The 16,258-nt window shown below is 61.3% G+C and overlaps 1 protein-coding gene and 1 long non-coding RNA gene across 22 annotated transcripts; one reads left to right on the top strand and one right to left on the bottom strand.

Moving 5' to 3' along the window:
• Window positions 1-289: 289 nt before the first annotated feature.
• SSBP4 (single stranded DNA binding protein 4) lies at window positions 290-16,042 on the top strand. Of its 21 annotated transcripts, XM_081496299.1 has the most exons (18): window positions 290-634; window positions 8,992-9,064; window positions 9,441-9,502; window positions 9,589-9,673; window positions 12,384-12,473; window positions 12,868-12,933; window positions 13,150-13,209; window positions 13,294-13,363; window positions 13,497-13,564; window positions 13,646-13,713; window positions 14,037-14,082; window positions 14,169-14,204; window positions 14,307-14,361; window positions 14,449-14,519; window positions 14,595-14,673; window positions 15,042-15,070; window positions 15,186-15,293; window positions 15,655-16,042. In XM_081496299.1, exons 1-18 carry the CDS (start codon window positions 576-578, stop codon window positions 15,682-15,684), a joined length of 1,155 nt encoding a protein of 384 aa, XP_081352425.1. In that variant the 5' UTR covers window positions 290-575; the 3' UTR covers window positions 15,685-16,042. The 21 variants fall into 21 exon arrangements, with proteins under 21 accessions (XP_081352425.1, XP_081352431.1, XP_081352427.1 ...); XM_081496305.1 differs by lacking the exon at window positions 12,868-12,933 and having other exon boundaries at window positions 8,992-9,025; XM_081496301.1 differs by lacking the exon at window positions 12,868-12,933.
• On the bottom strand, window positions 3,221-7,799 carry LOC145508818 (uncharacterized). Its single transcript, XR_014055611.1, has 2 exons — window positions 7,515-7,799; window positions 3,221-5,040 (listed from the first exon to the last, which is right to left on the bottom strand). It is a non-coding gene; the product is annotated as an uncharacterized LOC145508818 (long non-coding RNA).
• Window positions 16,043-16,258: the final 216 nt, after the last annotated feature.

Genomic DNA, 16,258 nt, shown 5'->3' with positions numbered 1-16,258 from the left:
AGTCCTGTGTCGGCGAGTGTAGCCGCAAATAAGTGTGTGGCTGTGTTCCTGTGTACAGTTTGTGTTTATCTGGACACTGCGTGTGTAGCAGCTATCAGCTGTGTCCTGTTGTTCGTCCCCGAGTGACAGTCCCCACTCGCGCCCTGAGAGTGTGGAGCCCCGCGCCCCTTCCCCCCGCGGCGGCCACTGCGCGTGCGCGCCCGGCCCACGGTCCCGGCGGCGGGACCCACCCGCGCTCCCGCCATCGCCCTTTTAAGAGCGGCGCCCGCGGGCGACGGGGTGGTGGCGGGCGGGGGCGCGCGCGGCAGCAGGAGGGGGCGCGCGCTTCCCGGAACAGCCCGCGCTGAGGGAAGAGAGGAAGAAAATAAAACCCACGGCCGGAGCCAAAGCTGGAGCTGCCGCCGCCGCCGTCTGGAGCTCCCCCGCGCGGACAATGCCCGCGATGCCCGCACGGGGCTCAGGGCGGTGAGGCCCGGGGCGCGGGGTAGCTATGGCGACAGGGAGCGCGGCCCGCGGCGCCGCCTGACAGGTGTGGGGCCCCGGCGGCGGCGGCGGCGGCGGCAGTGCGGAGCAGCATGTACGCCAAGGGGGGCAAGGGCTCGGCCGTGCCCTCCGACAGCCAGGCACGAGAGAAGTGAGTCCGTGGGTCGGGACCGCGGGAGCCGGGGGCGGGGCTCAGCGGCCGCGCCGCTTCCGTGGGCCCCAGTGCCGGCGGGCATCGCGTGGGGCACGTGGGTGCGGGTCCGAGCGAGATTTGTGGGGGCGCGCCAGACCGGAGGGGTTCGAGGAGTTGCGAGCTGGGTGAGAGCGCGGTAGAACCGAGAGGCATGAGAGGTTTAAGGGGTCGCGAGATTTGAGGGGACACGCGAGATCCGAGAGGTCGTGAGAGTAGAAGGGGCGCGGGAGACCCGAGGGGTGCGAGATTTGCGGGGGCGCGCGAGATCCTTCGGGTACTAAAGGGTAGCGAGACCTGCCCGACATCGAGACTTGGGTGTTCGAGGTTGCCACCGGTGTGCGCGCTCGCGATTCGTGCCACTTCCCCCATCCTCTGGGGGGAAGTTTCCCGGGCGGGCGAGACTGGCCACTCTGCTGCCCGCCCCCTACTCCGCTCCTTGGTGAAAGCTTGAGGGACTAGAGAAGGGCCTGAGGGTCGGCGGCCCCACCCCCGCAAGACCACCTGTCCAGCGGGGCCTGGGGCAGCTGGGTGGGGCCGTTGGGGAAGCCGCATGGCTCACAGTCTTGGGGCGCCCACTTGTTTTGGGCATGGCGCTGGGCTTTGGGTAGCAGATGGTTTCAGGCTGGTAGAGGGATAGGTACCTAACTCCCAGGCTCTGCGATGAGGGGCTGGGGGCGCTCAGAGCTTCTTGGAGTGGGGTAGCAGCTGAGCTGCTGCACCTGCCTCCTGGCACTGCCACTTACCTGTGGTGTGACTTTGAGTGAGGGAGTACCGCCTCCTAAGCTCACTGTTTATCCTGAGAAATGCAGGCATAGTAACAGTTCGTTTCTTAGGTTTAGGGAGCATTTGAAAAGTGCTAGGACCTGTGACTATCACAGCAAGGGCACCCAGTGGTGGTTTGTGATATTGTTATAGTGCCAGGGAAAAGGGAAGGCTTGTGATGGCTGATTTGCAGGATCGTAGAAGTCTAGCCACCTAGTGTGGGAAACCAGTTGCTGGAGACGTCAGGAGACGGGGTTCTCAGGGAGAGGTCCCATGATGACTCTTCAAGGAATAGAGCAGGAGTGAGGATTTATTTGAAAGTCTGGGCAGTGAAAAGAAGACTTAAACATGGGCTCTCTCCTGTCCTGCGTTTTCTGCCTGGGCTGACACTGGGACCCTTTCCCTCCCCCACCGGGACCTTCAGCTGTCCCTGTCACCTTCATCCCCTTATTTAAAGATTTATTTACTAATTTTATTTTTTGGCCATGGTGTGTCTTCGTTGCTGCACACCAGCTTTCTCTAGTTGTGGAAAGCAGGGGCTACTCTTCATTGCAGTGTGCGGGCTTTTCATCTCTTACAGCTCGGCAACCGTTTCTCTCTTGGCTGAGGACAAGCGAAGCTCGAGGGCTCAGTAGTTGGGCCTCTTGGGCTCCAGAGTGCTGGCTCAGTAGTTGCGGTGCACCGCTTAGTTGCTCCACAGCATGTGGGATCTTCCCAGGCTAGGGATCAGACCCGTGTCCCTTGCATTGCAAGTGGATTCTTAACCACTGAACCACCAGGGAAGCCCTCATCTCCTTATCTAAAAAGATCTAAAACCAATGACCAAATGCAAGCACTAGCTATTTCTTGGGGGGAGGTGCTCTTGGGGCCTCCTTGTAAGCTGGGGCATTCTTCATTTACAGGAGAGGCTGTGTCTTCCTGCAGGCAGCCTACTCAGACTCTACCTCCCCCTTGCCCACCCTGCCTTCCCTCCCCTGTATTCCCTGGACCCTGCAGTCACCACAGTGTGCTGTGAACCCCCAAGGACAGGGACCCACCATCTGTGCACCCAGCAGACACTAAGTCCATTGTTAGGACAGGCTGGCCCAGACCTCGTTGTGAGGTGGGGAGCCAGAGGGGGCTCAGGACAGGGGCCAAAGAAGGAAGGAGAAGAACGGCAGGAGGAGGCAGGAAGGTGAGATCAGGGAGAAAAGAACAGGCCTGAGCAGTGGAACCCCCTTCACCCCATTTCACAGAGGAGAGAACGAAGGCCCAGAGACGGGGAGTGGCTCAGTTGGAGGCGGCCTGTGAGAGGTGCTCTACCTGCAGCCTCTCCCCAGCCCTGGTGAGAATCCTGCAAGGCTGACTGTCTGCATTTCAGATGGGAGACCGAACCGGGCTCAGAGCTCCCAGTCTGCCTCTCTAGTATATCAGCCCCACACTTCGAAGAGCTCTCCTGTGCCCCTGAACCTGAGTTTTCGACGGGGTCCTTCCTATCTAGAGCCCAGCATCCCTGTCAGTGAAGCGGATGCTACCATCTGCTGTTTTCCTAACTTTTTTTGCAGCAGCAGCAGAACCTTGTCTCCAAGCCAGCACTTCTTCAGGACCCTCCTGTCAAGAAATGGCTGAGTGTAGGATAGCTCTGGCCAAAAATGATGGGGGAGGGGGACTGAGAACTCAGATAACCCCCTCTTCCATCCCTGGCCAAGAACTGAGGCTAGATTCAAAGACTCAGAATCTCCCCTGGGTTGTCCAGTGGGGTTGAAACTCAACTCCAAAGCCTTCCTCCCCAGCTCAAACCTGTTTCTTTATTTTTAAAATTTATTTTTAATTGAAGAATAATTACTTTACAATATTGGTTTGATTTCTGCCATACATCAATATGAAATAGCCATAGGTATACATATGTCCCCTCCTCTTGAACCTCCTTTCCACCTTCTACCTCATCCCACCCCTCTAGGTTGTTACAGAGCCCAGTTTGAGTTCCCTGAGTCATACAGCAAATTTCCATTGGCTGTCTATTCTACGTATGGTACAAACCTGTTTCTTTCCTTCTCTTATCTCCATGGCCATACCCTAAGCTGCCACAATCAGCTCTGTTCCAGATAACTGTGCCTGCCTCCCCCTGGTTTCCTGGCCCTCTCCCCCACCGGCAGACCCCCAGTAAACACCACTCCACAAAGGATCTGGAGCGTACTTTAAAACACAAACCTCTCCAGCCCACATGGCACGCCCCAACCCTGGGTACCAGCCCCAGCTCTTTGGCCTGGCCTCACCCCAGGGTCTTTGCACTTGCTGTGCCCTTAGTAAACGGCTCTTCCTCTAGATCCTCTAGATCTTCCACATAGCTGATCCGTCCCACACCTCACTACCACCCACTTTCCCACTTCACTTTCTTAATCGCACAGCACCGGATCCTCCCACCAGCTTGTGGAGTAACTCACCTACCTCTTAGCTAGGATGTGGGCTGCTTCTGGGCCACCACCTGCCTTGCCGACCACTACACCCCAAGACCCAGCCCAGCACATGTCTGAACAAGCAGACCATTCCCACCGGGAGAGTCGTAGGCCCCAGACCTCAGCCAGGGTACAAGGATGGCTGGAGATGTGCCAGGATCCCCAGGAGTGGGGTGGTCAGACACCGCCTGCTTCCAACCTGGGCAGAAAACAGGTGTCAATTTTAAAAAGTCTTCCTCCTTAAGGGTGCTTGGAAATGGAGCCCAGCTTCACAACTGTGCAGATAGATAAAAGGGGTCCAGAAAGACAGTCCTCTGCCTAGCATCTTCTGGCCAGAAGAATCTCTTCTCCAAAATGACCCCAAGGCTGGGTAGAGAATGGACGCTAATTGTGCACTTGGGGCTCTAGGCACACAGTGGTGACTACAGGGTCCAGAGAATACTGGGGAGGGAAGGCAGGGTGGGTGAGAGGGAGGTGGGGTCTGAGTGGGCTGCCTGCAGGAAGACACAGCCTCTCCTGTAAATGATGAAAACCAACCTACAGGGAGGTCCCCAGAGCACTTCCCACCCAGAACTAACTAGCACTTGCATTTGGTCATTGGTTTCAGGTCTTTTTAAATAAGGAGATGAAGGTGACAGGGACAGTTGAAGGTCCCTATGTCCACTTGGCATCCTTTCCCCCTTCCAGCCCCAGACGCTCTGCTGTCCTAAGTTGCGAGGAAACATCTAAACATTAGCTTCTGGGACACTTTAAGTGCTGCCAAGTGGGTTTAGAATAGTTCCATAAATGACAGTCATGGTCAATGTCACTGGGCATCTTGTGTGTTTTTCCGCCAGAATCAGTTTTGATACAAGCACATCACTTCAGGTAGTTCGTTCATTTTCCCAGCGGTCAAGGGAGTGACCGTGTGTCTGTCCGGTCCCTAGCTAAGCGTCCAGGTGTGGCCCTGGGCACCCTTGTTGGAAGCGAGCTCGTGGGTAAGAGGTTCTTGAGAAAGGCTGAGCGGAGCCAGCAACACAGGGGAGCCTTCTGGGAAGGCAGTATCTGGGGGCGAATGCTGGGTTGGAGTTTATGAGTGGCGGTTGTTCCTTTGGCCGCTGGGTGGGAGGAAGGCCGTAACTTGAAGGCTGGTGAGGAGGGTGGCTCTTGAGAGCTGAAGGTCTGGCCCTGTGGGTGGTAGAGAGGAGGGAGGAAATGTGTGGGTAAGTGAGTCCCTGAGGGGCGTAGGTGGGACCTGGTGATGGATTAGCCAAGGGTGGAGGGGTGACATAAGGCCTTGAGTAGAGGGCTTCTCCCAGCCCCCAGCAGCACACGCCTCCAGGGGCTCTGGGGGAAGGGGGAGCTGAGCAGGGAGCACCTTTTACCTTAATTCTTGGCTTGATAATGAAGGTGGCATTGCTGAGTTTTATTCTGGGAGGCTCCTGTACCCCATTCTATCCCTACTCCCTGTGCAGCTGCAGGGAGGCCCATGGGCCCTTCTCCCCGTAAGCATTCCAGGTCCAGGCACCCCGCATGCTCCAGGTCACTGGGCCTTCTGGAGGGAGGCCCTCCAGTGCACCCCTGCTCCCTCCCATCTCCTGCCCTCTTGCAGCAGGGATCCCCTCGGATGGGGGGCTCCTCATTCTTTAGGTCATTTGCTGACCAGGGCTGGGGAGGACCGGGATTTGGACCCAGAGCCCAGGCCCTTTCCCACAACCCCGCTCAGGGCCTGGACAGGGACCCCTAAGCCAGAAGCGCCCCAGAGGGGAGGGCTCTGGAGGTCCCCAAACCACCTGCCCAGGCTTCAGGCAAACAAAACGGCTCCCAATTCTCTGAGACTTGATCCAGATAAAAATGAAAAGTATTAGCCTGTAAGGTTTTCAGTTTCAGCAAAACTGAAAACCTCTGATTTCTCTATGCTCTTGGGATAAAACCCCAAATCCTTAACATCAGAATAGTAGGTGCTTATCTTCTTCAGCGCTTTCCTGACATCCCCAGGAGGTTCAGGGTCCATTCCTCTGGATGGCTGAGGGCCCAGTGCTAGGAAAGCTCAAGAGTGAGATGAAGTCCCCGCCCGCCCAAAGTGATATTCAGTGGGGGCTGCAGGCAGTAAGCCGAGAGCCCGGTGTCAAATGGAGATAAATAAAATGATGGGGGGCGAGGGGAGACTTGAGCAGGGCTGGGGTTAGAAGTGATAAAGACGTCTCTTACAGGTGACATTGGAGCCATGAGGGTCTCTAGCTGAAGTGCCCCAGGCAGGGAAACAGCCTGTGCAAAGGCCCTGGGGTGGAGAGGTAGTGAGTGGTCAGTGTGTGTATGTTGGGCGGGGGGTGCGTAGCGGAGGGTCTGCGTGCATGCAGAGTGCTGGTGGGGAAGGCAGGGAGCAGCCTTTGTAAGCAGTCCAGGTAAGTGATGGCGGCAGCCTGGACCCAGAGTGTGCTGAGGAAGGCAGGGAGAAGGCTCAGGAGGAGGAGAGAGTGCTTTTTCCTTCAGTTCTTTCCCCTAAATTCGGTAAAATGTAGTGATCTCCGGGGGATAGCTGGGTGGGTCTTCACACCTGCAGGGCACACTTGTGTGTTCAGACCACCCAGGCTGGGGAACAGGAGGGGAAGGGGAGGAAGAAGCTGGGGTGGGGCTGGGCCTTTAAGATACCAAGTGGGCAGTGGACACTGAGTTCTGAGCAAGCCTGTGGGCAGCTGCAGCAGTCAGTCATCCAAGCAGGAGGGGAGGCCACCCAGGGAGAGAGGAGGAGAGCAGGCAGGGGTGGGTTCCCAGACCTGTGTCCTGGGTTACATGCCACCCCTGACAGTGGAGGGTGAGAGGTGATGGAGAAGGACACAGTGGGCTGGCGGCGTAGACCCCTTGGTGGGAGCCAGCATGTTCTTCAGAGGACTCCAGAGCCCTGAGGAGAGTCTCTGCCCTTGATGGGGGTGAGGGGTAGCAGACTACAGCCCCCCTGCTGCACTTCCCTTCTGGGGCAGCCCACCCAGACCCCCTCCCCCGCTCTATCTTGTTCCCTGTCTCTGAGTGTCTCATTCTCCTGCCTTTCCTGCTCCCTGCACTGCCCCCCAAGGTGACGGGGTCTGGCTGGACTTGTCACAGCCTCTGTCTTTGCCTGCAAGGTGAGGAAGTGAGCTGGCTGGAGCTGGTCAGATCTGTTCTGGCCCCATCGGCTTTTTGTGTTCATTCTTGTACTGATGGGCTTGGACCAGCGGGTGCAACCTGGCCGATGCAGACCACTGGTGAAGGCTCAGGAGGCCTCTAGAAAGGGAGGAGGCCCTGGGAGTGAGTTGGATAGATGAGGCCAGAGGCTGAAGGGTGAGGAAAATGACTGGGCCAGAGAAGGGAGGATGCTGAAGACTGCTGGGTGCGATGTTGGAGCCTGGGGTCGCCTGGGCCTTGAGGAGCTACTGAAAGGAGTGTGATGACAAGGCAGGGACCTTGGCTAGTCTTGGGGGAAACCCACACTCAGAACTACGTGAACCCCACAAATCCTACCTCTCAGTGCCCCGCTTCTGTCCTTCCAGTGGCTGTCACAGCTCGGAGTATAATGCGAGCTGTGGACATATACTGCCCTGGGACAGCTGCCCACCCTGACTCCCTAATAGTCCGCCTTGTCCTCCTGTAGCATCCACTGCCTTCCAGCCCATCAGATCGCTTACCTTCTCCTTTGTATTGTTGCTCCTCCATCTCTCCCCACAAGCTGGTAGCCTCTGGGAGGACAGGAGTCTGTGGTGGTCACTACTCAGGGAGGCGCTGCATGAATGTGTGTTGAATGAATGAAGGGATGGATGGATGAAGAAAGGAAGAAAGTCCAGTACAAGAGCAGAAGCTGTGGGGCGGGGGCCAGGACAGAAGGACCTCGCTGAGGTCTGCGCCTGGGTGGTCTGCTGAAGGGGCTGGGATGGGAGGATTGAGCAGCTGGGCTGGGAAGAGCGAGGGAAAACAGGAGCATGAGTCAAAGCAAGGTTATTTTAAGACGGGGCTGTCAGCCAGGGGAGGGCGGCCAGCTGAAAAGGCAGGCATTTGGAAGGACCTCCATCTTTTACCAGAGCAACCTCAGGCCGGCCCTCGAGGAGCCTCCAGTCTTGGACCCAGACTCCCCTCAGCCCATCTGGGGCCTGGTTGGGCAGTAGGAGGACCCTGGGGGTGCCCCGAGGGGCTGGGACGGTAGAGGGTGACTGGGTGACCCCAGCGGGTGGGGAGTTGTCCCTCTGCTGGCTGGTGTGGAAGACAGACTGAGGGGTGGCAGAGGCCGAGGATGGCAAGGCCTGGAAGGCAATATGGATGGTCTGGCTTCCTTGTGTGGCCCATGACTGGTGTTGCTGGTTGGAGCGTGGCCCGTGCTCTTGGCCTGGGCAGTAGCCGAGCTGGTGTGTCCATGGGTGCTGGGCGCCATGGGCATTTGAACAAGGCAGTGTTGTGACAGCTGAGTGGCACTGTTGGCCCTACCTCCCGTCCCCCAGAGTCTCCTAGGGAGCTGGCACGGGTGTGTCATGGCCACCACTGGTGGGTGCAAACTGACCCTAGAGAAGGATGGGGGTCCAGGGAGACCTGGAGGAGTAAGACGTCAGGTCAGAGAGCCCCTTCCTTTTCTCAGCAGGTGAGGCTGGGCACGCACTAGGTGCTGGGCCCTGGCCACGTGGCCCAGGGTGCCTGCTGGGAGGCCCTACCCAGAGCACAGTCTGGGATGGAGCCCAGGAGCCCTTTCTCCAAGCAGAGGACCTCTCTGGGGTCAAGGCTGCTCGGAGGTCTCAGGATTGGTGGGATGGGCCCAGGACTTGGTCCATCGGGGGTGTTGAACAGAACAGAATTTGACCCGGAAGTGGGTCTGGGGACTCCTAGGAGAGCTGTCTAGACGAGGGGCCTGCAGGCTGGGTGTTGATGTGGGAGTTGGTCAGGCTGAGCAACTGGCATGGAGGCCATCTATCTCTTCTGAGGAGTGGAGGAGCTGGGACAGTGGGGGACCAGTGAAGGGGAGGGAGTGAGGCTGGCGGTAGGGGGTACAATGAGGGGCCTTCTCCACCTTCCCACCAGGAAGGCAGGTACTTCGCCTGAGAGCCTCTCCCAGGGACCCTTGGGGCAGGGCATTGAGTCTGGCCCAGGCCTCTGAACTGGCCCCTACTCAACCGCCTGCAGGTTGGCGTTGTACGTGTATGAGTACCTGCTACATGTTGGTGCCCAGAAGTCAGCCCAGACCTTCCTGTCTGAGGTAAGCTCGCCCAGCCAGGCAGGGTCCCCCCCATAGCCAGACCCTTCCTCAGTACCCTGGGATCCTCCCTACCCCATTTTTATCAGGTCTCCTGTGGTAGGATCAGGTCACACCCTGGAAGCTGAGGGCTGGGCTGGGGCTGGGCCTGCAGATGGGCATCCTGGCATCTGTCCATCCATCTGAGGATCTGCCTCCCGCTTCTCCACCGGGCCCCTCATCAAGCTGCCTCCCTCCTGGCTCCCCGGCTCTGACCCACTGGTTTCCTGCCCCAGTGTTCCCTGGGCCCCCAGGCTGGGCTGGTGCTGCCTCTTGGGAGGGGAGGGGGTCAGACAGAGCTGGGCAGTGAGCGCCTCACCTTCTTTCCTCTCCCCTGCAGATCCGATGGGAGAAGAACATTACGCTGGGGGAGCCCCCGGGCTTCCTGCATTCCTGGTGGTGGTGCGTGCGAGGCAGTGCGGGCAGGCCTTGGAGGGGGGAAGGATGGGGGCTCGTGGGGAAACCATCTCCCCCTCTGCCTCCCACAGCGTGTTCTGGGACTTGTACTGTGCAGCGCCCGACCGCAGAGAGGCATGTGAGCACTCGAGCGAAGCCAAGGCTTTCCAGGACTACGTGAGTCCCCGCCCCAGGGGCTGGGACCAGGGCTCGTGGGCGTGGGTGGGGCCTGTGCTCTGGAGGGGCTCCAGTGGGCAAGTGGGCTGGGCTGTGGGGCTTGACCTGAGATTGTGGCTTTTGTAGGGGGTCCTATGCTCCTCCACTGCACCCAGCTTCTGTGGGTCCCCATAAGCCCGAGACCTCCGGAGGCCAGCCCCTCCTTTGCTTCCCCTCATGTCAACCCCATGTGGAACCCGACAGAACCCCAGTTCCTGCCTCCCTGGCCGCCTGCCTCTTTGTGTGTAGGGTGGGGCTGGCCGTCCCCCACAGCTTGCCTCCTCCCCCCTAGCCTTCTGAGGTGGGGGCCCAGGCAGGGGTGCGCCCTGGAGCTGGAGAGGCCTAGCTTGGCAGACCTCCCAGCCTTGCTCGGCGATTGGGGCTGCTCACTTCACCTCTTCGGCCTCGGGTTTCTGTCACGTGGGAGGCCTTGGCCGCCCCCTGCCTTTACCCTCTTCCTCCTGGTCTGTGGGGCTTGCTCACCCAGCCCCGCAGAGACTCCCCCTGTCCTCCCCCCTCCTCCCTGCCCTCCTGCAGCCGGCGCGTTCACATCCTGAGCCATCCGCTAGGCTGTGCCCCTGGGGTGAGGTGCCACTCAGGGCCTGCCCTCCACCCTCCCTCTGGGCAGTAAGCGGGAGTCCCACACCAGGCACCGCCTCCCAACAGAGGGCCTCCCCCTCCAGTACAGAAGGGCCAGGGTGCAGCCCGAAAATGCCGGGGTTCACCGTGTCCCCAAGACACCCTGGGCACGCCGTATGCGCATTTACGGGAGGGGCGGTCGCTGCTGTTCACCCCCATCAGGCTCCACTGATCTTGTTGTGGTCCGGCCAGAACAGGGGTAACAGACGTGTCTGGAGCTGTGTGCGCGTGTGACTCGGCGTGGGTCCGACTGTCTCGCCCTCATGCACCCCATTCCTCCCCGTGCCTCTCCGGGGTCCCTTGGGCTCTGTTCCTCCTCCGGGCTGAGCAGCCCTCCCTGCCCTCTCCGCCGGGGCTTCGTCCCCGCCCCCACGTCTCCGTCTCCGTCTCCTGGGGAGGAGGGTAGAGTGCGCGGTCTCCCAGGAGTGAGCATGCTTCCTGGAGCACGCTGGTTGCCATGGCAGCAGGGCGCGTCAAGGGAGGGGGGTGGCGCCCCGGCCGGCTCCGGGGTGACAGGGTCCCTGTGTCAGCAGACTGAAGCCTGCTGCATGTTCTGCCCCACCTCCGCACTTACTGGAGGTGGGGTGAGGGGCGTCCTGCTGCCTCCCCCTCGCAGTCGGGGCTCCCTCCTCCTTCCCACCTCCCAGGTTCTGAGGGGGCTCAGTCAGCGCCTCTGGGCTGGGGGCCGACCTCGGCGTCTCCAGGAAACGGGAGCGCGCCCAGCCTGTCGTCATGGCAACGCGGGCCCGGTTGGTGCCTCCGGGTGGATGATTGACGTGGGGGGTCCAGCTCAGGTCACCCACTGGGAAGGGTGGGCCCGGCCCGTCCCCCTAGATTAACCCTTCAAGGCCTAGTTAGACTTGGGGAGCCTCATCTTTTCCCCACCCCCACACCTCAAGGTCTGGAAAGCCAGTCACCCGCACCGCCAGCCACCTTCTCCGACCAGGAAATGCTCTGGCGCCGCCTGCCACGGCTCAAAAGGGGGGGCTGCCCTCCCTGTGGGCTGGGGAGGGTGGACAGACCCAGGGCCCAGAACAGTTCCCCTCCGGCCAGGGAGAGACGAGCGTCAAGGGGCCTCAAGAGAAGTGCTTTCCTCAGTGACTGCAGCGTCTTCGCCCTTCCCGGTCCTTTGATGTGTCTCCTCTGCCCTGAAGACTAGGCCTCTTTCTGCCCCTTCCCCCTGCTCTCTGGGCCCCAAAGGCAGACAAGCCTGGGACTTGGAACCATCCAGAGGAAGTGGCCTGTCAGCCTGTCCCTCTGCCAACTCTGGGCCTGCCACCAGCATCTCCACCCTTGGCAGACAGGAGAACTCCCCTCTCAGGCACCGGTCTTGTCCCCTCCTCCCTCTGCAGAGAGACTGGGGGCCTGGAGAGGCACTGTGGAGTGCTGCTCTTCCTTCCTCCTCCTTCCTGGAGGAGGAGGGGAGTGGTCTGTACAGTTGCTCCAAGAAGGAACCCTCTGGGAGGGAGGTTCATCTCGAAGCTGCCTATTGATTTTTGTTGTTGTTGATTTGAGGGGTCTTGGGGGCCCAGCTAAGCTGCCTTGCCAGCCAGAAGGATTCAGGGCTGGTTGGGATGGGCCAGGAGTGGGAGACTGTGCCCCCACCCATCTGAAGATTCAGACCAAAAGAACAAGCCTGTGCTAGAAGGATGAAGCACACACTGGAGTTCTGGGCAGATGGTGTTTTCAGACCCTTGGAATCCTCAGGGTGGAGATTCACTGGGGGCTGGGGTCCCTGGCCTCCTCCCTAGTCTGGGGTCTCAGCAGGTCTGGGCCCTGATCACCTGTGGGTCATGAATGCAGCACAGAGACAGAGCCCTTGCTTAGGGCCACTCAGCATATGGGGTTGCTAAGCCTGGGTGGGAACAAGGACTCTTTCCTCAGTGTTAGCCCCCCTCCCCAATCCTTCCCTGCTTGAGTAGTTAGATGCTTGGGTTCCTTGTTCTGTGGGGCTGGATGTTTGGGGAGAAGAGAAGAAACTGGTTCAGAAAGTGACCTGACTTGGGTCTTGCCATTTCTACCACTCCTACAGAGTGCTGCAGCGGCCCCCAGCCCGGTGATGGGGAGCATGGCCCCCAATGATGCAATGGCATCAGGCCCCATGGCACCCGGTTTCTTCCAGGTACAGCCAGGACTGGGACCCCCTGTCTCCCTGGGTGGACAATGACAGGGTGGGGTATGTACTATGCGGTCCTTGGTAGGGCCAGAGAGGGGCGGAACTGCCTGGGCCCCAGGGCCAAAGAGGGCGGGGTCTCTGCAGTGGGACTGCTTGTGTGTCAGGGTGCCTGGGGCTGCAAATCTTGGCTCTCTGAGCCAAGGGTCCTGCCCATAACCCTACCTTTAGGGTCCACACCCAGCCCCTCCCCTGCCACATCCTGCCGAGGGGGCTAGCTGGCCCGTTCTCCTGCCTCCTCGGTGTCCCCGCCCCTGCCCTGCCAGGCTCAGCAGAGCCACAGGAAACTGTGGAACTTCGGGTGACCTCGCTCCTCCCAACCCGCCTGGTTCTGTCCTCCTAGGGCCCCCCCGGCTCCCAGCCTTCCCCCCACAACCCCACCGCCCCCATGATGGGGCCTCATGTTCAGGTAAGGACCTGTAACGCCCCGCCCCTTCGAGCACGCACACCCCTCCCTGGGGCCCCTGGGCGTGTACCACTGAGCTCCACACACCCAGGCACCGCTGGCTGAGGTGTGCCGGCTGGTCCTGGAGGAAGGCTGGGAGCCCGGCGGCAGCAGGAACCGGGTAGCTTTGAGGGGTGAGCAGGTGGGGGGAGGTGCTGATCCCCGGCCCACCTCTTCCAGCCCTTCATGTCACCGCGGTTCCCAGGGGGCCCCCGGCCCACCCTGCGGATGCCAAATCAGGTGAGAGACGGATGTGGGGACGGGGGGCAGGAGTTGGGCGGGGTGGGGGCACCTCCACTCAGTGCCGCCACTCCCCATCCGCAGCCTCCCGTGGGCCTCCCCGGCTCCCAGCCCCTCCTCCCTGGCACCATGGAGCCCTCCCCGCGAGCTCAGGGTGAGTAGGGAAGCTCCAGCTGCTGTCCCCCCACCAGCCAATCAGGACCCCAGAACCGGGAACCCCCCCATCACAGCGCGTGTCCACGCTGGGAAATGGTCCAGACCTGAGCTCACTCTTCTTCTGCCCCCAGGGCATTCGAGCATGGGCCCCATGCAGAGGGTGACGCCTCCCCGGGGCATGACCAGCGTTGGGCCCCAGGTAAGGGCTGGCCCAGGTGACTAGGGAGCTTCAGGGGCTGCCCTCTCTGAGCCTGCACTCACGGCCCCTTTGCCTTCGCAGAGCTACGGAGGTGGCATGCGGCCCCCACCCAACTCTCTTGCTGGCCCCGGCTTGCCCACCATGAACATGTAAGGCCCTTAGGGAACCCTAGGAGTGAGCCTAGGCGGGCAGCACCCTGCTTCACAGGCTAGGTGTACTGAGGCAGACCCCACACAGCAGTCCCTGGTGCTGTTGACTTTACCGCTGGGTGGGGAAGCTCAGGCTCAAAGACCAGTGAGCCATGGCTGGCTTGGGATTTGAAGGCTGGCCTGGAATCTATGCTTGGTTACCTCCTGGCCAACACCTGCTGCTCTTGAGGGCATGTGGGGCAGAGTGGGTGTGTCAGGGAGTGTGTGGTGGGGGATAGGGTACCACCGGCCTTAGACCCCGGGTCCACCACTGTCTCTTCTAGGGGACCCGGAGTGCGTGGCCCATGGGCCAGCCCCAGTGGCAACTCGGTGAGTATCCCGGAGGGTTGTGGGGTGATTAAAAATGGGTGGCCTGGTGGAGTGGGCCGACTGCTCACAGCTGCCTCTCTCCCCAGATCCCCTACTCCTCCTCCTCCCCCGGCAGCTACTCGGTGAGTGGGGCCTAAGCTGGGACACCTGGGACCTGAGGGCAAGGGTTGTGGGGTGACACCTGGGGGGCCTTTCTCACCGTCTGTGCCTCCCTCTGTGTGCAGGGACCCCCAGGAGGAGGTGGGCCCCCTGGAACCCCCATCATGCCTAGCCCTGGAGGTACGACAGCCTGAATGGGGCATAGGGAGGGGTGTGCTTGGTGGGGGAAGCCCCTCTGACACCCCGCCCCCTCATGTGCTGTCTCAGACTCCACCAACTCTAGCGAGAACATGTACACCATCATGAACCCCATCGGGCCGGGCGCCGGCAGGGCTAATGTAAGTAGGGCTTGGGGGGGTGGTTGGGGGCGGGGAGCCGGTGGCCCGAATCCCAGGCTGTTTCTCTGCCTGCAGTTCCCGCTTGGCCCTGGTCCAGAGGGCCCCATGGCTGCCATGAGCGCGATGGAGCCTCACCACGTAAACGGATCCCTGGGTGAGTGGGCGTCCGGGACACCGACACCCACACACCCGCCCCCGCCCCGCTGCTCCGCGAGCCTCGTGCGCCCCCTGGCGGCCTGTTTCGGCCGGTCCGCCTCTATGTGCTGGGCGGGTATTGAAGGCGCCTTTGCTTCCCTGGGCTTCTGGGTGACCGGCTGAGCTGGGGGAGGGTCCAGCAACTAAACCTTGGGGAGGCCAGACTGCCACCCCTGACGCCCGCCCAGATCTGGACCCTCCACATGGGCTGGGCCGAGGGAGGGGACGCGGCCGTGCGGAGGGGCGGGGTTTGCGGAGGGGTCGGTGGAGCAGACTTGGCGGCGCCGGCGCGTCTGAGCCGCGTGTCCGCCGTCTGTCGGTCCACAGGCTCGGGCGATCTGGACGGGTTGCCGAAGGTGAGGGGGCGGCGCTCCTGTGGGGGGCGGGGCTGCGGGGGCGGCCGGGTGGGAGAAGCAGAGTCCCGGCTGGGCCGCGCGGCCGGGTGTTCGCGCTGACCGCGGCCGCCCCCAGAGCTCCCCCGGCGCCGTGGCCGGCCTGAGCAACACCCCGGGCACCCCGCGGGACGACGGCGAGATGGCGGCCGCCGGGACCTTCCTGCACCCGTTCCCGAGCGAAAGCGTAAGCGACTGCGTCGACTCCCCCCCCGCGGCGGCGTCGGGCCGGAGGGGCCTGGCGGGCAGACCCCGGCGGGGCGGCCGGGGGGCCAGAGCAAGACCGTGACCGCGGCGGGCCAGGTGGGGGGGCGGCCGCGGCATCCTCCCCTTCCTCCTTTCCTTTTCCCCTGGCCCGCCCCATCTCACCATCCCGTCCACATCCCACCCCCAGCCCTGGGACCCGTGGCTCCCCCACGCATCGCCACCTGATCCTTTCCTCTCCCCCTGTCCACACTGCCCTGTCCCCCATTCCCCCCAGGGGGCGGGTCCCAGCCTAGGCCGGAACTGAGCCGGCCCCCGCGCGCCACCCCCTCGTCTTTCCGCAGTACTCCCCCGGGATGACCATGAGCGTGTGATGGGGCCGCAGACCCTTGCCCACTGCCGGCCTCGGCTTCTGCCCAGCTCCCCTGCCCGAGGCCAAGGTCCAGGGGCTCGGGTGGTCCGCAGGGTGAGGGTCTGAGGTCACACCGCGGGCAACTGGACTCCCAGTCAAGACTTGGATGGCTGGGAGGCCCCACACGAAGGACTCATTCATTTATATATATATATATATATATATAAAACAAAGAAGGACCTCAGAGACGTTCTTTCCTGTTTGGGCCCTTCCCGTCATTTCTATTTTGTCCCGGGGGGGCGCTCCTTGGGGGACCTTCCTTTCCCCTGGACAGCAGGGGTCGGCCCCATCAATAAATGTAACTTGATTTTGGTTTTTGGTATCTGTTCTCAAATTTCTTCTTTGGCTTGCAGCAGCCACACCCTACTCATTAGCCCAGGCTTCAAGGGTTGTGGTTAGGCAGAGCCGCCGCTGTGGGAAGGGGGCCGGGTGGGGGTGGTGGAGTGGGGGGATCGGTTCTGGAAAGCTCTGGAGGGTTCGGGCAACAGAGTTGGGAAGGGGAGGTAGGAGTGTACTGATGAAAAATGGAGACGCGG

Source organism: Giraffa tippelskirchi, chromosome 6, assembly GCF_054371585.1.
Source record: "Giraffa tippelskirchi isolate mGirTip1 chromosome 6, T2T-mGirTip1v1.2.pri, whole genome shotgun sequence".
NCBI classification, from domain to species: Eukaryota; Metazoa; Chordata; class Mammalia; order Artiodactyla; family Giraffidae; genus Giraffa; species Giraffa tippelskirchi.
This window is presented reverse-complemented; position numbering and strand designations above follow the sequence as displayed.

Excerpts from the sequence above, each read along its gene's own strand:
- SSBP4 (XM_081496296.1), top strand. The coding sequence starts at position 576 with ATGTACGCCAAGGGGGGCAAGGGCTCGGCCGTGCCCTCCGACAGCCAG. Across the intron at positions 12,934-13,149 it reads TGATGGGGCCTCATGTTCAG|CCCTTCATGTCACCGCGGTT; the intron begins GTAAGGACCTGT and ends CACCTCTTCCAG. Across the intron at positions 14,083-14,168 it reads CCAGCCCCAGTGGCAACTCG|ATCCCCTACTCCTCCTCCTC; the intron begins GTGAGTATCCCG and ends CTCTCTCCCCAG.